This window comes from Chaetomium globosum, genomic scaffold, assembly GCF_000143365.1.
Source record: "Chaetomium globosum CBS 148.51 scaffold_5 genomic scaffold, whole genome shotgun sequence".
NCBI classification, from domain to species: Eukaryota; Fungi; Ascomycota; class Sordariomycetes; order Sordariales; family Chaetomiaceae; genus Chaetomium; species Chaetomium globosum.
Genome location: NT_165980.1, coordinates 1,185,409 through 1,206,323, shown reverse-complemented (window position 1 = coordinate 1,206,323; position 20,915 = coordinate 1,185,409). Strand labels below are relative to the sequence as shown.

General features: G+C 56.0%; 7 protein-coding genes across 7 annotated transcripts in view; 3 read left to right on the top strand and 4 right to left on the bottom strand.

The window, feature by feature from the left end:
- Positions 1-1,158: 1,158 nt before the first annotated feature.
- CHGG_07213 (uncharacterized protein) lies at positions 1,159-2,317 on the bottom strand (the record flags this gene model as incomplete). Its single annotated transcript, XM_001224868.1, has 3 exons — positions 1,159-1,687; positions 2,086-2,243; positions 2,297-2,317. The coding sequence occupies 3 exons, from the start codon at positions 2,315-2,317 to the stop codon at positions 1,159-1,161; spliced, it is 708 nt and encodes a 235-aa protein (XP_001224869.1).
- A 1,077-nt stretch (positions 2,318-3,394) lies between these two features.
- On the top strand, positions 3,395-4,678 carry CHGG_07212 (uncharacterized protein; the record flags this gene model as incomplete). Its single annotated transcript, XM_001224867.1, has 1 exon — positions 3,395-4,678. One exon carries the CDS (start codon positions 3,395-3,397, stop codon positions 4,676-4,678), a length of 1,284 nt encoding a protein of 427 aa, XP_001224868.1.
- A 285-nt stretch (positions 4,679-4,963) lies between these two features.
- Positions 4,964-7,981, bottom strand: CHGG_07211 (uncharacterized protein; the record flags this gene model as incomplete). The annotated part of the gene is made up of 2 exons (XM_001224866.1): positions 4,964-7,764; positions 7,870-7,981. 2 exons carry the CDS (start codon positions 7,979-7,981, stop codon positions 4,964-4,966), a joined length of 2,913 nt encoding a protein of 970 aa, XP_001224867.1.
- Positions 7,982-8,524: 543 nt separating this feature from the next.
- On the bottom strand, positions 8,525-13,075 carry CHGG_07210 (uncharacterized protein; the record flags this gene model as incomplete). Its single annotated transcript, XM_001224865.1, has 3 exons — positions 8,525-9,612; positions 9,663-11,510; positions 11,569-13,075. The coding sequence occupies 3 exons, from the start codon at positions 13,073-13,075 to the stop codon at positions 8,525-8,527; spliced, it is 4,443 nt and encodes a 1,480-aa protein (XP_001224866.1).
- Positions 13,076-14,035: 960 nt separating this feature from the next.
- On the top strand, positions 14,036-14,746 carry CHGG_07209 (uncharacterized protein; the record flags this gene model as incomplete). Its single annotated transcript, XM_001224864.1, has 1 exon — positions 14,036-14,746. One exon carries the CDS (start codon positions 14,036-14,038, stop codon positions 14,744-14,746), a length of 711 nt encoding a protein of 236 aa, XP_001224865.1.
- A 4,488-nt stretch (positions 14,747-19,234) lies between these two features.
- CHGG_07208 (uncharacterized protein) lies at positions 19,235-19,719 on the bottom strand (the record flags this gene model as incomplete). Its single annotated transcript, XM_001224863.1, has 2 exons — positions 19,235-19,278; positions 19,578-19,719. 2 exons carry the CDS (start codon positions 19,717-19,719, stop codon positions 19,235-19,237), a joined length of 186 nt encoding a protein of 61 aa, XP_001224864.1.
- A 1,097-nt stretch (positions 19,720-20,816) lies between these two features.
- Positions 20,817-20,915, top strand: part of CHGG_07207 (uncharacterized protein) — a gene marked incomplete at both ends in the record, with an annotated part of 1,284 nt that continues 1,185 nt past the window's right edge. The window contains one exon of the mRNA XM_001224862.1: positions 20,817-20,910. Within this exon, the coding sequence (XP_001224863.1) occupies positions 20,817-20,910 (94 nt within the window). The remainder of the gene's footprint in view (positions 20,911-20,915) is intronic.

Below are 20,915 nucleotides of genomic sequence, written 5' to 3'. Positions count from 1 at the left end.
GAGATGGGACCAGCAAGAAGCTGCCCGCAACAGGAAGGATGCACGCAACTCAATTCTGCATGCAGCACCATTTTCCCAGACCGAAGGAACCACAACCAGTGAAAGTATAGGGTAACACAGGATGATGCAAGAGTCACAGGCTCCATTTACAAACCCTCTGGCACGCTGACAAGACCCTCCTCCCTCACCTTGGAGGTTCAGCCCTACACCTTGAGATTCTGAGGCGTTCCCCAGGTTGGCCACCGAGATCATGGCCACTGGCAGCCGCACCTGTAACAGGACTAACCAGAGCAACGGTCTGAGGCGTTCTGCCAAGGCTTAGTGACGTGGGTGGCGCGACAGGCAGGCTCAAGTTGGAGAATCATTATCCAGTATGGTGCGCTGAGGCTTATAGGCAGGTTCCGTCAGGAAATATGAGATGGGTGGTTCTGTGATCCGGCTATCTATTCCTCCGAGCGGAGTCGTTGGGTTTCTTTGTCGAAGAGCAGCAGTTTACGCGCAGATGAAAAGGATCTGAAGAAGATCCATTGGATCACTAACAATACCCCGCTCATTAGTTGGGTTATATTATGCAGTGGTTCAGCGGATTCGATAATGCAGGTTAACCTGGGTAGGCGTATCTAAGAAGAGGGCCAAGGACCGGCAAGGGGGATCGGAGGCTGGGTGGGGGGTGGGGGTATGTATGTACGAAGTATGATTTGATCGACGCAGCTTGGATGGCTTGCATGACATGTTTGGGCGCAGGGTGTGGATTATTTATTTGTTGGGATGTGTTTGCGAACGGTATGCTATCACGCATTTTGATTCAAGTGTTGAAGTAGCCGGCCACGAAACCCCTTTAGGGTCTACATGAGGTGACGTTACTGCCCAGGACAACAATTAAATGCTCAACAAGCATACGACCAGTGGTTTTGGTTTTCTACATGTAATGAAATGGTATAATATGTGCCGTATCGGCTCTAAGCCTGCCAAATACCTGGCCGACCATGCATGCAATGCAAGCAAAATATCCAACCCATGCCCCCCTGGAGATCCATTCCCAGATCTCGCTTGCCCCCCCCCAACGCCTTGTAACCCCAAACCCACCACCCCCAAACCGTCATCAATTACATATGTGTATATATACTCATTCCTCCAACCATCCCACCTGGGCCCCTTCTAAAAGTTACTCGCCAACGCGCGACTCCTCGACCCGGACCTCCTCCCCTGCGCGACCCTGACGGCCTCAAACGACGCCCCATTCCCCGGCGCAGCAACAGCAGCCCCATTCAGAGTCGCCTCGCTCGACGCCCCCTCCTCCATGTCCCCCGCCGCGCTATACGGCCGAGGCAGGGCCTCCCGATCCCCGCGCGTCAGACGCATCGTGGGCGCCGCCGCCGCCGTCGGCACCCCACCACCAACACCACCACTAAGCTGCTTCTCTTGGTGCTGCTGCTTGCCCGGACGCAAGGGATGCGGGGCGTGCTTGGTGGCGGCGGCCGGGTACAGGTCGACGTAGAAGGAGAAGACGTAGGCGGAGAAGATGAAGGCGATGACCCACTCGAGCACGGCGCCGGCGTTGTAGTGGCGGGTGAAGGTGCAGGAGACGAATGCGATGGCCAGCAGCACCTCGATGATGACGAAGGTGAGCTTAATCCAAAAGGAGAGGCGCAAGATGCGGTGCTCGCGGTAGCCTGGGTGGGTTATGCTACGTGTTTGGTTGGGTGGGGTGGAGTGGGATGGGGTGATGGTTGGGGTGGTGGAGGGTGGAGGGGGTCTTGAAAAAGGAGGAATGGGGGTGGCTTACGCATTTCCTAGGCCGTTGGTATTCTCCAGCAGATAAAGATTGCGGATATCACGTATCCGGCGATGAAGAGCAGGAAGAAAGATGTTGTGCAAGGGTGGGGTTTGCCACGCCGTGTCGAAGATGCTCAGCAGGATGAGGCCGGCGGTGCCGATGATTGCGAACCCGATGGATAACCCCGAGAGCACCTTCTCGCCGGTCGTCGTGTTAGGGGCCAGGCGGCCCTTGTGGCGCAGCCATCGGTCGGAAGCGAACGAGATATCGAGAAGCACGGTGGTGAGGAACACAGGCCGGTAACGAACAGTGGTTTCAGGTCGGATGCGCCAATGTCACTGATGTAGGCGATCCGTTGGAACTCGGACATGGAAGAGTAGTGGACGCTGTTCTCAGAGACGATCCAATAGAGCAGGAGAGCCAAGAGAGTCGCAAGCCAGACGAGGCCGGCGAGGATGGGAGTTACCTAGAATCATCGGGTTAGGAGTAGGTAGCAAGGTGCAAGGGGCTAGGGCGTACCCAGTATGATAAGCGAATCATTTTAATGGCCCTAAAGAGTCGCGAATGGATAAGTTGATCGCAAGTAGTGGGTGGGCGAAGATGGGACGGTGAGATCTCAATGGGCGAGAATCCCACCCCAAGGTTAAAAAGATAAAAGGAAGATTAAAGATTCAAGATGGCTTCTCGTGAAATCTTGGCCAGAAAGGTTCGGAGTTTTGGAGGGATCCGCGAGTGACGCAAAAGGAGGACCTTAATGCCGTGTTGGTTGCAACGCTGGCCCGGCCCGGTTTTGCACTCCAGGATCGGGAGGATTGTTGAGTGAAACAGGCAGCCGAGTCTAACTAGTTACCTAACAATTCCGTTCCCTTTTCTAAGATTTTAAACATCCCAAGAAAAGCTGTTGGCAGCGAGTCTGCGGTGTGATTGTCTCACAACATTCCGAGTTGGGACTGAATATGCACAGCCTCTAATTTATGCTAGACGCCACGACTGCCGCGTGTCTCTAAGATACAGTTGGGCGAAGATTATTGTCTAGAAAAGGAACACGATCGGGTGTTCGGACGGTTTGGAGATGCCGAAAGGCGTGACGTCAGCCCGGCTGTGACGTAGCAAGGGTGAGCAAAGTTGGCTTGGCGTGGCAGTCTTTTGGGGCTCTGGGCTGTGATTTCGGCACCTAACCCTCTAATTAGTTGCTGTCCGCTGACAACAAAGAACTACCTAGTTAAAGAGATAAAGCTTCTTACACATGCTCAAGCCACGGCCAAGACCCGAGGCCGCGTAAGTGTGAGACTTCACCTTTGCTCGCCGTTCTTTTTACTGTTTGTGTCTCGGCGCAATTCTACGATTTGAGATGTTTGATTCCCTGATCGGCCCTGCAGTCAGAATGATGTGCTACAAACTTGCTGCTAATGGCTGTGGTTGGCTTCTCGGAGATCATCGGAGTTAGCGTTGCTTTAAGCCCCTAGTCGAGTTCTAGCCTTGGCGCCCCCGGGTTCTCCAGGCCCCTGGTTTCTCCGATTCGCTCGCAATTCCATGTAACCTTCTTTCAACATCGCCGAAACACACAGTACCCTTACCGTTCCAATACCGACCGCACGCGACGGCACCGCCGTCAAGATGGCCGTCTCACCGCTTGTCGCGCCCACCTCCGACGCCCTCCAAACCGCCCGCGCAACATCTTCACCATTCAAACGTCAACCCTCCGCCGTCCCATCCACCGTGCCCTCCTCTAACGGCGGCAATGGCACCCCCCGCCTCATCCACAACCTCAACCGCCCCGCGCCGCCAGCCGACGGGAGCACCCCGGCCATGATAACCCTCGATCCGATCGAACAGCTCAACGAGGACGAGAAGCGCAAATACATCAAGGGCAAGAAGCTCGGTGAGGGCACGTACGCCAACGTCTACCTTGGCCACTCGCGCCGCGACCCCTCCCTGCTGGTAGCCATCAAAAAGATCAAGGTACAACAACAATATCAGGACGGCATGGCGCCCGACGCGGTGCGCGAACTCAAATACCTGCGGGAGCTGCACCACCCCAACATCATCTCCCTCCTATCCGTCTTCAGCTCCAAGGACCAGAACCTTAACCTGGTTCTCGAGTACCTCCCCCTCGGCGATCTCGAGATGCTGATCCGCGACGTGGACCGCGTGCGGTACGGCGCGGGCGACATCAAGGCCTGGATGGGGATGCTGACGCGGGCGGTATGGTTCTGCCACGACAACTTCGTCCTACACCGCGACATCAAGCCCAACAACTTACTCATCGCCGCCGACGGCGAAGTCAAGCTCGCCGATTTCGGCCTGGCGCGCGGCTTCGCCGACCCCGGCCGGCGCATGACCGCCAACGTCATCACGCGGTGGTACCGCCCCCCGGAACTGCTCTTCGGCGCGCGGCACTACGGCGGCGCCGTCGACGTGTGGTCGGTGGGCATGGTGTTCGCAGAATTAATCATCCGCGCGCCCTTCCTGGCTGGCAACACCGAGGTGGAGCAGATCGCGCTGATCTGCAAGCAGATCGGCACGCCGACGGAGGAGGTCTGGCCGGGGGTGACCCAGCTGCGCGAGTACACGGTGCCGAGCGACGTGGTGGCCGTGTGGGGCAAGGACGCCTACATGACGCGCTTCGGCGCCGTGGGCGCCGACGGCGTCGACCTGCTCGTCAAGACCGTCGCCCTCGACCCCAAGAAGCGCATCACCGCCCGCGAGATGCTCCAGCACCGCTGGTGGCGCACCGATCCCAAGCCGACCAAGAAGGAGGATCTGCCGCGCAAGTCGGGCGGTGCGGGTGAGGAGAAGATGGGCGCGGATTTGAAGCGGCGGAATGGGATTCTCGAGGAGGATGCTGCTTCGCGCGGCGCCAAGGTCGCGAGGAAGTTGGATTTTGGGCAGGCCAAGTAGGCCGGACTGAAACAACTTAGCAGGGTTGGATTTTGCCATTTATGGGGCGGTGTCTGGAGTATAATAATCATATCAAATCCGGCGTTGGGGCCTGGTGTTCAACGGGATGGCACATGGAAAAAGGAGTTGTTTTTATTCTAGGAGGCCAAAGCTCATACATAAAAAGGAGCCGCCAGGCTCGTTCATCATCGCTTTAAACCAAGAACAGGTACCGTTTTTCTCTATCCCCAACCGATTCGTGAAGCGTTACTTGTATATCCATACCCCTCGTGCAGCCAAACCCCTCTACATCAAACAGCACTCCAACCCGTACATGGCCCTCTCGACATCCTTCCTAACCTGATACCAGTCGGCCCTCCTCTCCGCATACTCATAAACCTCCTCCGCCCTAAAAATCCCCCCAAACCGATCCCCATCCGCAATAATCGTGGCCATCTCCTTGGCATGGCGCGCATCGATCAAGTAGATCTGGCTCAGCTCGCGCAGGGCCTTGAAGTAGGCGAGCAGGTCCTGGTTGCGCAGGGTGCGGACGTACTCAAAGTAGAGGTTCATGTCGGCGATGAGCTTGATGGCGCCCTCGGTGCTGACGCGCTGCCGCTTGAGGTGCTTACACACGGCCGTGAACAGCCGCAGCCCCACCTCGCCGTTGAACACGTCCAGCATCGACTTGTCCGTGCTGCCCACCAGCATCGACGTGTGCGATGCCACGAGCTCGCGAATCCGCTGCGCCGTCCGCGTCGGCCCGATGTCCATGTCTAGTGTGCCTGGTAGTGTTGACGCCCGCTTCTCGAAGGAGGTTGTGGAGGAGGCGGGGTCTGGCGTGCTGGCTGTGGCTGCCCCCGGGTTGTAGTCGGTCGGTAGCTGGGTTGTCGCGCAGAGGTATTCGACCTCGTCCATGAGCACGTCGATGCCCTTGTTGAGGCCGGCGGCGACGCTCTCGTCGAGCATCTGCTCGAACTTCTTCTTGGCCAGGCCGGCGGGGTCGAGGAAATCGTTACGGTCCGCGATCTTGGGCCCGGCGAGCTGTTGCTCGTAGAAGACGTCGATCATCTGCGAGATGAGGTCGCCCACGTTGACCAGCTCGATGAAGGTCACCAGCGGCGCCACGCCGCCCTTGTCGTGCTCGCTTACCTCGCGGGGGTTGTACTGCGACAGGTGCGCCACGGCCCTGTCGAACCCCGGCTTGACGTGCTTGCTGCCCAGGATACGCAGTAGTGCGACGAAGATGGCTTCGCACTGCTCGCGCGCCTCGCCGCCGGCTTGTCCGCCGAGTTGGATGAACACGGCAACGCGCCCTAGGCTCGCCTTGGCCGAGTGCACCAGGCTCAGTGCCACTTCAATGCTGAAGAGAGATTTGATGCCTTCTAACCTCGATGTCATGAGTGCCGCCTTGGCTGCTAGCTCATCAGTTGGCGCCTTGCCCGGCATCGGGCTGCTACTGCGATCAACTGCCGCTTGTATTGATGGGGCAGGAGACTGTGCGCGAGAATCCTGCTGGCTTAAATCCGCCGCCGCGATGCTGCCATTGGCGCTCGCCGCTGCCGGCTTGCTCGCGAACGGCGACCCGAGTGGAAGGCCGGGTAATGAAAAGGTCGTCAACGTCGTCGGGAGCACCGTTACGGGCATCATAACGACCTTCTTGAACGATGTCAAAAAGTCTTTCTTATCCGCTTGCCGATTTGTAAAGTTTGCCATGTAGAACGATTCGGCGCTGGCGTCCTGCTCCGACAACTTCTTCTCCCATTCACCAACCTCTTCCTCCGCCTGCCTAGCAAATTCGTCGATCTCATCCTGCAGATACAGGTCAAGATGCGGCTCAAACGCTTTGAGCACCAATTCCTTCGCCCTCGCCTCCTGGTCCACGTCTGCCCCTTTCGGTGGCGTCAGCGTCCGCAAGAACTGCAGCGTCTGCTCAAAAATACCAGAAACCGCCCTCAAATACGACGGTATACTCCTCTCATGTGTCTCATCGAATAGGGGCGTAGCGTACTCCATGACGACATCTTCCCGAACTTTGTCGACAAACACCCAAAACACATGCACCGGGTTCGGGAATATTCGCTCGATAATCCCCGCCTGCTCGTTCACCTTCCGCGTGAGCACCTCAAAAAAGCGCCGTGACGGTTCCAGCGTTATGCTATCCGCCAGCGCCTGGTTGACGCAGTCCATCGAGTTGGCCAGCACCTCGCGGTCGGTAAAAACAGGGTGCTTCTGGATGAACAGCTCGACGGCGGCACTGCTCCCGTTCAGCAGCGCCAGCACGTGGGCGTACTTGTTCATCCGCCCGTCGACGTCCCAAAACTCATACCCCTGTTCAAACTCGCGCAGCACGGCGCTCTCAAATATCCCCGTCATCGTGTCCACCTTCTCCTCCCTCTTCTGCGCGCCCTGCGACCAATCACTCTTAGCAAATGTCCGCAAATTCGCCAGCATCTGGGCCTGGCGCTCCGGGTCGCGGAACACCTTGAACACGAGCGGATCGGTGTGTGTCTTGGCGCGGACGAGGTCGAAGTAGAAAGGCGCCAGCGCGCCATAGATCTTGCCGTACTCCTGCCTAGCCAAGCCGCGCACGCTCTTCGCATTCTTTATAACCCGCAACAGCGCTTCCGGGTCTGTCGACGGATCCTGGTGGGGGTGGTGTGGCGCGCGCGCCGTCGTCCCCCCAACCTTCATGGTCTCAAACCCATCCGCCACCTCCTGCACCTGCTGCTGCTCCCTTGCCTTCTTCAGTTCCGCCTCTTTCCTCGTCCTCTCCTCCTCCAACCCCGCATCGAACAACCATCTCCCCAGCCTCACCCCCCCCATCCCAATCCCATCCTCACCCCCCCCCCCACCCTCCACCCCCCCAACTCCCCCACCCCCACTAGCATTCGTAGCATTCGTAGCCGTCGAAGCGGCCCTCCTCCTAGCCAGCATGACCTCCTCGAAGCGCCTGCGGGCGGCGGCCTCGTCCCAGCAGCCGAGGGCGCGCAGGCGGGCGACCCAGCGGGAGTCGTCGTAGACCATCTCGCGCATGCGGCGGGAGACGCGGGCGAAGCGCAGCTGGTCGGCGACGGGGAGGTGGTCGAGAATGGTGGCGAGGATTTCTGTGTTTTGGAGTAAGATGGGTGGGTTTGGTTAGTGGTGGGTGGTTGGGTGGGGGGAAGGGGGGAGAGGGGAGAGGAGACGAATGGATTGGGTTGGGAGCATACCGGCTGGGAGGACGGGTTTGCTGTCTATCATCTCGGTGGCTTGTAGTGTCTGGAGGATGCTCGTCCTCGGCGCATGGCCGGGGCCGGGGCCTCTTCGCGTTGCGGTAGCCATGGCTGTTCGTTTGTTCGTGGTGTTGTCGGGGGATACAGGCCGGGTGGGTTGAAAGGTTGGTAATCATGTAATGTATGTACAGGTCGAGTCGTCGTCTCGTTACGTCGTTATGCCATTGGTAAAATGTGGATTGCTAAAGAGCGGACGGGGTGTTGCGATGATTAGTACTATACGAATACTCGGTCCGCCGTATGATGCCCGGGCGGTGCCAAGTTCAAGCTTATGGGCATGCGCGGCGTTCGCGATAGGTATTGGGCAGGGGATAATTACGCCGTACGGTATCAATCAGCGTATCGTGACGTAATTAGAGCCGTTACCCCTTGTTGGCTTGTTGCGCAACTAACACCCATTGACAGCCGGGACAATAACCACAGTGACGGCACCTGATTGAGAAAAGCCTGGAAACCAAGTTTCACAACAGTTATGGGAACCGCGATCTATTAATTATTTATTAATTTCTCATCACAATCATTAATCCAACCTCCCGGATCTCTCTCTACTTGGTTATCCCCTCAATCCCCTATTACCTAGATTAGCCCTCTCTTAATTCTCCTCCTCTATCCGCCTCTCCGCTGCGTTGATAGTGAGCAGCCGGCGAATCTCAGGATTCGCGGGGTCCCTTTCCTCCTGCCTCTCCCCTTGCCTCCCCTTCGGATACAAGTGTCCAAACAAACACGTCCACAAAGCATCCTTATCCACCGCCTCCCCCAAAATGCCGTCCTTGCCCATCAGCTTTGACAGATTCGCCTGCTGCATCTCCAGCGCGTTGGCCTCGTCCAGCTGCGCATCCAGCGGCTCAGACGACGACTCCTTCGACTTGCTCTTCGTATTCTCACCCATGTGCTCCATGCGCCGTTGTACTGAAAGGTCGTGGATGGACTCCTCCACCGTGCCGTCGACAATGTATAGCCACACCGTCGTCCCGTGCTGCTGGCCGATGCGGTCGACCCGGGCGATGGCCTGCAGCTCCAGCGCCGTGTTGAGCAGCGGCTCGCACAAAAACACGTGGTTGGCGTTGACTAGATTTAACCCGCTGGCGTGTGCCCGCGCGTGCAGCAAGAAGACTTCGGTGCCGGGGTCCTCCTTGAAGATGGCGATGCCGTGTGCCTTGTCGAACGACGTGTAGCCAATGCGGTACCTTCGGAAGGCAAGCGCGAGGACGTCCAGGAATTCCTTGTATTGGGAGAATACGATGGACTTGGCCCCAGGGTCGAAGTCTCTCAGCCACATGAGATGGCGTGTCAGCATGTCCACCTTCGTCGTGAAACTCGGACCGTCCAGGTCGATGTTCTTGATCACGGCCAACTGGTCGGCAGAGAAATCGCTGTAAATGGCGGAGACTTTCTTGGACGGCGCCGTCTGCTCGTCCTTTCCGCTGTCGCCACTTGCCTGCTGCCTCTCTGAATGCACCCTGAGTTCCTGGGGCTTAAGTGTGATATCGTAAAGGTTGTACTGATGAAGCTTCTTTTTGCACATGGGGCAGTTTCGATGCGCCCGTAGCCAAAATGTGATGCACTCTTTGCAAAACAAATGGCCGCAGACTGTCAAGACGCCAACCTCGAAGTTTGATTGGCAGATGATACACATTCGTTGCTCACCCGAGTTTGATTCCTCGTGCTTGAGAAAGACAACTGCTTACTGTCAGTGGTATCCCACGATTTTCCATCGCGGAAGTACTTACGGTAACGGTGCTTCGACTTGCCAGCATCAAGCTGCTTCTCCAGCCTCTCCTCGTACTTCTCGGCCTCAATTAGAGCAGCATTAAGTTCATCAGGCTCCAACGAGCCTTCGTACTCGGCAACTGTGTCCGAGACCTCTTGCAGTTGTCGGTAATACTCGATCCGAGCATTCAGCGTATCCATAAAACGCTCAGTTTCCTTCTCCATGGCCGTAACAGCCCTGGTTTGTTCTTTTTGCGCGCCGCTTGTTGCCGTCAATAACACCGAAACAACGGCGAGCTCCCTCGCGGATCTGGATGATCCCGCCCCTGCGTCGTGTTGGAGCTTTGCTGACAGCGCACGCAACTCCGAGACCAACCCCCGCACAGATGTTAAGGGGTCCCCTTCGACAAAGGGCGGCTTGACCTGCTCGCAGAACCCCAATAACGCGAGGAACATCCCGGGGAGTGGTCCTTCTCCCGCCCTTGCCCTCCTAGCCGCTGCCTTCGTTTCATGCTCCACCAAAAAGTTCTTTTGTCCCGTTATCGAGGAATTCCTGTATGCAATTGCCGTCCGTAATATTTGGAGGTAGACCAGGATTTCATCCTGAAGCTTGGCTGATTGCTCGTACTCCTCGCCAGTGATCTCGTCATTTTCCTCGTCAACTAGGGGCTTGAGAAGAAGTTGAATAACGTGTTCACGCCAATCGTCAATTTCAGCGGCTTGTTCATTTAACCCCGCGAAGAGCTCCTCGAGGCCATCGGCAATCCTTCGGCTCTCGATACCGCTCAGGTCGATAGGCTCGAAGGCCGGAACAACCGCGAACGATTGCTCTACCGCAGCTTTCATAAGCCGGCCCATGAGTTTCGCAGCTTTGCCGTGACTCTGTAATATCGTTAGCTGAGTTTCTGGTCGGGGACGACTTCGTTGCTTCTGTGGAGAAATACAACCTACCTCTCGCAAAATCTCTCTTCTGATATCCTTGGCGCGATCATACGCCTCGACCTCCAATTTCTCTAGACGCTTGAACTCGTCCGAGTCGGGCGCCGTCATCTCCTTGTTGGTTTTAATAGAGAAATACGCATTTGCGCAGAAGAAAACTGCTTTGTGCTGAACCTCGAGCGACAACCGCAGCCGGCGTCTGGCTTCTCCCACCCGTTGTGGCACAGCATCTTCACGATCTTCCCCATCACTGTTTGTCTCGCTATCTTCGCCTGATTTCGCCCGACGAGCTTCTTGTATTTCTTGTTCCAGCTGAGCCCGGCCTTCATCCACCAATTCTGAGCACTTTGCTGCAACCTCTCGCCAAACGTCGAGCGCCTCTTGCTCCCGTCCCTGGCAGGCAAGAATTTGCCCCTTTAGCAGTCCAGCAGAGAGAAAAGCCCGCTGATCCGTTCTCACGGAGCTATCTGTTTGCTCGAGCATGGCGTCGAGTACTTCGGCGACGGTTCTCATGGGGCCGGTTTTCTGCCCGGGGCCACGTCGATTCCTGTTTCCAACTTCGGGGTGTAGGACAGTCTGACGAAGCCGATCAAGAGCTACGCGCATGGAGCGCTGTACTTCAGGGTCCTCGGGGTCCCAATCGGCCTGCAGGGGGTTGCCTCGGGCGTCCAAGCCGCATGTCCCAGCGAGCTCCTCAAAAAGACTCTGGTAATGCTGGTCCTCAACGGCGGTAAACGGCATGGTGATGACGTAGCGCTTTTGTGGTGGGATGTCAATCTCGTTCCTCACTAAACTCTTGCTGTGGCGCATAGATATCGAGTTGAAAATCTTGCGAAAAGACTCTTTGTCGAAAGTAGTGAGAAAATTCCAGGTCTTGGTGTCCGATGCGTACGGTTCGTGCCGTAAAAAGAGTAGCAGGCCGCGAAGGTCTACAGGCCCAAAGTCAGTTTACTTCACTAGGAGTATGGGAGCGTGATTGCTAGGTACCTTTTTGGATGTCGTCCTTGACCGGCGTACCCGTGACACCCCAAGCATTAATACGGGGGATCTTCCTTGCGAGCTTCGCCGCATTGTTTGCCCAGTTCTCAACCATTTGAGCTTCGTCAATACACACCCTCCACCACGAAAGCTGGACGAGAGGGGACTTGACCCGTTCGTATTGCTGCTCGTTGCGCATGGAACGGGTCGGCTCGTCTGAAGCTGCCCATATTTCTTTCCTGAGAACATCGTAGGTGGTGACTACCACATTCTGTTCGGCCAGTTTCTCAACAGATAACTCGTTCTCGCCCTTTAGCTTGGCCATTTCTTTGATACCAGGATAAAACACGACCTTGAGGCCTGGGGCATGTCGATTTAGCTCGGAAAGCCATTGGTCAAGGAGGGACGAGGGTGCGACAATGAGGGTCGCTGAGGTGGTGAGGAGTTCCCGGCCCAAATTAGGGTCAAAGACCATGGGAGGGGACTCGGGCCGCTGATGCAAAAGTATCAGCGCGATCATCTCCAATGTCTTCCCGAGTCCCATCTCCTCGGCGAGAATGCCACCGCGGAGAACTTGGAAAGGCTGGAAGATAGATGTATCCTTGGTGGCAGCGCCGAGTAAAGGGCTGATATAGATTGTGTTACCGTCGGCGTCTTTGGCACCGGCAAAGGAAACCGGAAGGTCGGGTGATACCGGCGGAATAAAAGGCCGGATGGCGGTTTGCTTGCTTGGGGCGTCTCGATGCCACTGCACGCCCTCCCGTCGCAGAAGCCATTGGACGGCCCTACGTTGGAACGGGTACAAGACAGCTTCCAGCCCTGCGATTTCCATAGCCGAGACCTCCGCATCTAGCTCATCTTTGCTGGGAACACATGCGGCTTCATAGAAATCTTGCGGGGACCATGAGTGTGGCTTGCTGGTGGCCTGGTGGAGGTGCGGGTACCATGTCTCAAGGGCTTCGTCTCGCAGTGTTTGTTGCAAATTCAACTTTGATCGGTCGCTTCCCCAAACCGTCAGTCTCTCGTTCCACCTCACTTCTGTTGATAAGCGTAGCTCAATCGACTCTCTGATCTGTCGCACAGAAAGATCCACGCCAGCCCAGAGGCAGCTTTCTTCCCCGGGGTTCGACGCATGGGCTTCCGCCACACGCAAAGCGGTCTTCAAGCCTTGTGTAACGGTGGCATCATCTAAAGGGAGCTTCAACACAAACCGACGGCCGCGATAGTTGGCCCGTGGCTTGAGGCTCAATTGCCAGCCGCCGGCGTCTGGAATTTCGGAATCCATCCTGCAAAGCCGGATATCGACAAGTTGCCCCGCATCTGTCCGTGTGATAGTTGAACTTGACTGGGAAGCATCCATATCGCTGTAAGTGACGAAAAGTCTTTCCCGAGCAATGCATATTGAGTCGACAACTCTGGTTGTTCTGGCACGCTTTCTGGGCCGGGATGTAGGCTGTTGACTGGGCATAGATCCGATGCATTCCAGAAACGCTGCAATATGATCGGATCTAGTCATTGCGGCGACGTCCGGCCGCCCTTGGGACTTCGACTTCCCGTTTGCTTTGGTGCCGGCCATCGTATCTCGTGAATCCAACCCGGGTTATTTTGCGATGAACGGCGGCGGGGTGGTTGGTGATCACGTGGAAGGAAGAAGAAAAGAATTTGCTTGATGTGGCAAGGTAGATGACCGAGTATGAACACGGATATATATCCCAGATATCTCTGGGTTCCGCAGACTTATATCCTTGATGGATTGATACAAAAAGGGCTGAAGAATTGAATCGAGGTTTGACGATTTGAATTGAGCCTGGCGCGGCGGGTGCACGTAGAAGATCAGTAGACTGGGTTTTGGATGTTCAAGGGAACGTATTCTGAAGAGAGGTAGTCAGGTCGAGGAGAATAGATAGTGCAGCTCACCACGGCTCACTGCCTGGCGGTTGTAGCCTTGCGCATTCATTGGCTAGCAAAGATGGTGCATCTTCTGGCCCAAAAGACGAACTCGAGAGGACAGCAGAAACTGCCTGAAATAAATCAAATAAAAAAAATAAGCGTAATAGGAAGTAACTAGATAAACATAAGTCTTTGGGCTTCCAGATAGTCTTCGTTTGGTTTCTATAACTAGTCGATGTCTGGTCGGCGTCGTGACCTGGAGATCGGCTCTTGTTGGGAAGTCGGATGTGGAGCGGGGGGAAACCGAACTCGCCCCCACCTGCGCCAAGACCCATTCGCGGCTCGGGCACCAGAATTCCGAGGCTGCGAAAACTTTCCCACTTTGTCAGCCTGTTTTGGACGCTTGAACAATATTCGAGGCGCTCCAGTCCTCTTGACGTGGTATGACCCGCGGGTACCATTAGCTTTTGGAGCCACTTCTTCGATAGGTAGGTTAGGTCCAGCAGCCGCATTTCCATATCTCTCCATCTTCCGCAGCCAATTGGCCGTCCAATACCCGCAATCGCTGACCCTTTTTGCAGCACGGATGAAGTCCCTACGAGTACAGTCCGCTCTCGGGCTCCTATCCCGACCCTGCGTCGCTCCGACCGTCGCCGCCCCTGCGCTCAGGATACAAGCACGATGGGCGCATAAGTCCACACAACAATCCGAGATTCCCCAGATCCCGGCCCCGATTCCTTTCGTCCCCGATGTCGAAACCTTCCTCACCGTGATCGGCCGCGGCCTCAAACAGCACGCGTCCAAGTTCCCCACGTGGGATGCTCTCTTCACCCTGACTTCGGACCAACTCAGAGAACTCGGCGTCGAGCCTCCACGTACGAGGAAATACCTCCTATGGTGGAGGCAACGGTTTAGGGAGGGCAAGTTCGGTATTGGTGGCGATCTGAAGCACATCGAGAACGGTTCTGCGGAGCTGAGGGTCCGGGAGGAGGACAAGTCTCCGCTGGTCCGTGTGCGGCGTGTTGTGAACGTGCCGCCCGGAAAGAAGATTGAGGAGGTATCGCCCTCGGACATGGTTCTGGTCAACGGCTTCAAGGTCCAAGGGGTCCGCACCATCGTCGGCCCGTATGCGCTGCCCATGAAGTACGGCGGCGCGCGTATCTCGGTGACCGAGGGCATGTGGGAGGACAAGAGGGGGCACAAGGTGGACGGTGGTGAACGGAGACAGGCCGAGATCCGCTTTAAGAGGCGCGTGGCGGAACGGAAGGCGCTACGGGAATCACAGGGTTTCTATTAGCGGGTGCACTACAGCCCAGTGGGTTACCAGGCGCATCAGCCGCGCCGTGTTAGATATGTAGCTGTGAGTTGCACCAGCGGCGCACCTCGTGTAGAACCTGTACAATAATGGAGTTGGCGTCTAAATCCCAACCAAGCCTCCCTGTGTGGCCTTGCATGCCAGCCTCGGTTAATTCTTGATCGTACCAATCACAAATGTTCCAAATGGAATCGGGCCTTTGAAGCGAACGCGGAGGGAGCACACCGGATATTTTGGTGTTAAATGTTGTACAAAGTCCGTGTGTTGGTCTCCTAAACATCCAGAGCACCCCGCCATCGGGAGCTTTTTGCTGCCACCTTCCGGATGTGTGGCGTTCCGTCTGTCAGCAGCCAAGTTGGCCTAGGACTGCGTTGTCAGCGTTGACTAAGGGCGACCGGATTTAACGGAGGGTCCTTCCCAGCGCCAAAACATCAGACAAAAGGCATGCTTCACCCCAGCTTCTCAAAGCTTGAAACCGCGACTTCTTGTCCACTTTTGAGGCACGGAAATGCTTCAGACGAATCGATGAGAGTCGTTTCATGTTTCGAAACACCGATTTGCGGCACTGGCAAACAGAAAGCGCTGCTGAAGAATCCTTGGCCGCCAGAAGAAGGCGGAGCAGCACCTGAGATGCATCCCACGAGCAGGCAACAGCTTTTCGCACCGCTGGGGCCAAAACAGGCACTGATTTTACGAGAAAACCCCCATTGCACCGCCATTCCCTACAGGAAGCAGTCGGGATACTTATATCTCTGGTGTCGCAACCTGCAAACATCAATCACGACCGAGCTCAGTCAGCCGCTGAGATCAGTCACGCACCGCGCCGCCTTTCCCGACATTTGCAATCGATGGATGTTCAATAATCGGCATGCACCACATCACACCATCCATGGTGGCATGGTCTCCGGCACTGCCCAGGCATTGAAATGGCGAAACACACGGAACACACGAAACACTTCCCGACTCTTTCGATTTGCTCGGCTCCAAGCGCAGCACCTCCAATCTCGACCCGGAACCAAGGAGCGTGCCGGTTGTGGGCGAGCGACGCTTTTGGCTGGTTCTTGACTGGTTGTGGCGCTGACACCATGCAGGTGCAACAAAAGCCCGGTGGCTCATTGGCGGGTTTTAAGGGAAGGTCATCCGGCCAAGGTGGATCCAAAACGGCATGCAGTTCGAATACGATGGACCTTGACCGCTTCGAGCGTCCTTTGCAGGATAACCCCTTTGGGTGGCATGGGGTTTTGTTATCGAACTTGTACCAGGTCGGGAACGGAGCGACACAGATAACGCGCTCTTTGGGACCTCAACGGCGCAGCGCCTCTTGGCGGATTTCGAGCCTCGGCAGAAGGTTCGGTCAAAACCGACAACACCGCCAGGCTATTTTGGCATTGGGATGGGTCCGGGGGGGAGGCATTTGGCCAGAGGACACGGACCTTATCGCGATGACCAGGGGGAGGGGAATGCCAGACGAGCGAAATCGGACCAAAGATCGCCCGCACGATCAGCAATTGGGACATCGAAACCTGCCAGGAAGGGGGCTGCGACGTCGTGCTATTTTCATCGCCAAAATAGTCCGGGACGGACAATTCGGCGAATATCCTCGTCTCCCACCGGCGGGGAAGGAAGCGCCTTTACGCCGGCGGCCTTACGTCTCCGGTGTGTAAAAATCGAGACGAGACGAGACCTTGGGCAGTCGGGGCGGAGGAGTCAAGTCTTGATGGCGCATTCCGCCGCAGCCGACGGTAAAGTTCACCCGGGAAGACTGACTCTCGCATCTAGGGTATCGATCACGGCCGATGGAGTCCGACTGGGCCACGGACGGGCAGCATGGGGGACTCAACAACAGGATTTCGAGATTGATGCAGGCAAACGGCAAAGATCTTCCACGGTCCTTCGACAATGCTAAAGATAAACTGCGGCTGAAGGTTCTCCTCAGTTGATGACCTCTAGGCTAGGATGGGCAGTGCCGGGGCTTGAACCTGATCGCGATGTGGGGAGGGGGGAGCGGGGGGAAAGTGGCGGGCATCCAAGGGTTCTGTTGTGAAGCGGCGCCCATTTTACGCCCCTTCGGCAAGCCAGCCGCCACAACCGTGAAGCGTTGCATCGCACTCGTCGCGCCTCACGCCTCATGCCTCACGCCTCACGCCTCGTTCTTGGCAAGGCAGATTTCAGCCCACCCGCGCGAAATCGGTCTCTGATTCCATCAGCATCCCGGCTTTGAAAACGGCAATTGCGAGGGTCGGCGATTTTCATGATGCGATGTTCATTTTGACTTACCACTGACCTCTCAATGCTTTCCACCGCTCCCTCGACCAAGGTAAGAAAACGGCCCAGCCGCGCAAACAGCCAATGCGCATCTTGCGTGCGGCAATCCCCTTTCCCTCCCTCATGAATGACACTGGACTTGCAGTGCCAGTTGTCGTTGAAAGCGTTGAGCCAAGTCGGGATCTGTACAAGTATTCGTCCAAAAAGACGTTCACCGTTCATCCCAACCATGACCTTGTCAACCGGGGCGCACCGCCGCCCGACCCACCACGCCTTTCAGATGTCGAAGTCACCTAAATTTAGACCCAACCTTGCTGTAAACGGTTAGCGTAGTCCCGTTTCAGACCGACCAAGCTTCCCGCCTCTAAAAACGCCACCAAGTTCTATCGTGTTAGGATCATGGCAGTTAGGTAGTTAGAAGTCAATTATGATCGTGAAGCATTTCGTTGCCCTTTCTCATATTGGTGAAGCATTGATTTAGTTAATGAAGATGCCGTTCCTTGGTTAGTTTTTAGAACACGGCCACTACAACGAATAATCACACATGTTCTCACATTGCCCAAGGATCTATCTGGTAGCTGACAGTTAGAGGCTACAAATGAGAGAGAGCTTTAGCTCCCAATCAACCATGGCATCATAACATGGAAGTCAAAGTCCACTTGCCCAGCAGCAGCCAATGAACTGACCGGGAGTATTTAGCAACCATTCGGCATCGTGCCTGTCCCAAACGTGGGGTCACGGTCAGAGACCTTGTATGTATGTCAAAGATCGCCAAATGCCCGCTGTGGATTGATGATCGTGCCCTCGGGCTCCGCGTCCACTTCATGAATCGCTGCAAGTAGATGACGGCGATCCCCGCTATCACCGAGGTATGAGTCTGTCACGACAATAAAAGCGGGAACCAACATGGGAGCCATGCCCGAACATTGGATTTATCGCGCGGCGCTGCAACATCGATGAAGCACGAGGGCTAATTCAGGAACAAATAGCTCTGGTCGCACGCAGGGCAGCGAATCCCATTGGCGACGGGCCGTCGAGCTGAAATACAACATCAACTAAACAAACCTGGGCCAGGTCACGGCATTGGGCGTTCTTGGGGGTCGGACGGACCATGTCGTCGGGCCCAGTGTTTAAAAATAAAAATAACCTCTCCGGGTGGGCCACTTGCGGATCCTGGAGAAATCTTGGGACAGAGATCGTCGTCCCGAATGTGGGCACCAATGCCCAAGGGTCCCAGCTGTCTTCAGGGTTGTTGACTTCTCAAGTCACATTGGACCAGTGTGGCAGTGCACGAAGCTTATTCCCCGGACACCAACCAAACCAATATGACGGCAGACGGGTAGCAGCACAGACCGGCCACGGCCGGGGACAGATGAGCGGCATTCAATGGCACGAGTCGCAGAAGCCGTTTCAAGCTCGCATAACTACACTAGTGTCGTGTAGTCTGCACATGGAGATGGACATGGAGTTATTTTCGATCTTGAACCGGGGTAGATTTGCAGGGGGGATCTAGAACTTTTCCAGAAGTTGCATCACTTCCCAGTTGATGATCCTGGCAGTCCCACATAGAAACGTGCTGAAGCTGTGAAGCATGCGCAAATGAGACGAACGATGTGCTGCTTCTTCCATGTCGCTGTGAGACACTGTGGGTTGCTGTGCGTGTAACCCCCGCGCCAGCAATCCCACGGAATTGGCTGGCCTACCTAGGAAGCGTGCCTTTTCATGCGTCGTTGTATGGGCGGACGGACGGATTCGACTTGCGGTAACCACTGAATTAGGGAAGGAGAGCGCAGGAAGCACGGATATGTGATATTCGAAGAGTCATGTCAGAGCACAGTGCCGCATCGCACAAACGACAGAGCCCGATTGGCTGTTGCTCGATATAGAAGTCGGGAAAAGTTAAAGTTCTCAGCTCCCGATCCTTCGCCGAGGAAGGTATTGAAGATGAGGCTTCGAGACCCGCTCTTTGTTGCACACACTCCAGTACACAGGAACAAGTGGAACACAAACACAAAATGAACGTCCCGATCGGCCGGACGATTGGACCGGCAAGCGAGGGCGTTCGCTTAGTTAGTCGAGCCGCTCCTTGCCTTCTTGTCGATGTGTTCCCAGCTGTCGCATCAATGCGGAATTGCGCATGGGCAAGAAGCGCACAGCGGAATGGGAAGATAAATGGGGTCCCTGGGTCCCCAGGCAGGACCCACTTTAGACCCACAAGACGACCAGGGCAGAGAAGAGCCAAAAGTTCCCTCTAAACCAAATAGGTGTAGCATACCCACTTGATGAGCTAATGTTGGGCGGCCATTGGCTGTGTCTGCACAGGCCAAATCTTGCAACAGTCCTTCCATTTTCACTGACATGAGATGGGACCAGCAAGAAGCTGCCCGCAACAGGAAGGATGCACGCAACTCAATTCTGCATGCAGCACCATTTTCCCAGACCGAAGGAACCACAACCAGTGAAAGTATAGGGTAACACAGGATGATGCAAGAGTCACAGGCTCCATTTACAAACCCTCTGGCACGCTGACAAGACCCTCCTCCCTCACCTTGGAGGTTCAGCCCTACACCTTGAGATTCTGAGGCGTTCCCCAGGTTGGCCACCGAGATCGCGGCGCATTCGCACCATGCCTTGCCGGGACAAACTTGTTCATCCTTCTCCACCAATGCGCCGCACCTGTCCACACCCATGCTTTGGGTTACATGCTCGTCCACAACCCGAGAAGCTTGCTGTCCATGAGGCCCCCCCCGCGAGTGGGCTTTTGAGTGGAGAGGATGGACCATCTTTGCAACGACTAACCCGACTTTGCACTTTTTACCTTATTTTTATCCTTTTGGATCTTCCGCACTTGATTGTCCAGACGACTCAAGCGAACTTGGGAGTCGCTTGGCTCGGGTTTTGCGAACCGGGATAAACTTGTTCCTCGCTTCAGTGGAAGCCATGCAACGCGTCCTGACACAGTGCTCATGCTTTGGGTTACATGCTCGTTACCTAACCTAGAAGCCTGCTGCAAATGAGGGCCGTGACACAAGTGGGCACTTTTGAGGTGGAGAGGCAGGGTCATCATTGAAAATGAGGCTAGGCCCGACCTTGGACATTTTAGCTTACGTGCTTATGCCAATTTGGATGCGTATGCACTTGCTTGCCGTGACGAACGTGAGGCACATTTGGGAGTCGCTTGGCCCAGGGTTTACAAGCTGGGATGGCAGTTGTCCGGGGGGGAAGGGGGAGGGGGGGTTCAATAGAACGTGTGGAGTTGGGGGGGGGGGGCTGCTGTCTACTTTCTGGTTACCTAATCTTGAATGCCTATCCTAACGTCTGTCGTGACACACACTCACGCTTTAGATGCATCCGACGCCGAGTCACGTTCGAAAATGAGGCTGGGCCCCGGCCCTATGAATTGCCCAGCTGCCGTGCCTCTGCCAATCCGCGTTTTGCGCATGGCCACTCGCATGCCGTGCCGACCGTGAGGCACCATATTGGGGGTAAGCCCACGGTTGACAAGCTGGGAGCAGTTGAACCGGGGGGGAAGGGGGAGGGGGGGTTCAATTGAAAGGTGTGGAGTTGGCGGGGGGGCTGCGTCGGCTCCCGACCCCTCCACATCTCGTTGAGTTCTCGTCGTTGCTAACTGGCTTGGCCTTTTTCATTTGCATGTACCCATTCAGGTCCGCAGAAAGTCCCTCATCGTCTCAATGTAGATGAAAGACCTTAGCCACTACGCCGACCCGCAACACCAATTTCTCGTGGAACTCGAGCGCATGCGGAGACTACGCGCCGGGTATCCGCCATGACTGGCTCGAGGGGACACTCCGTGGTTCAGTCGACTTCGCAAGTCGTTAACGCTCCTTTTGTGAGAAAGGCATCGATGGCGAAAGAGGTTGGTGGG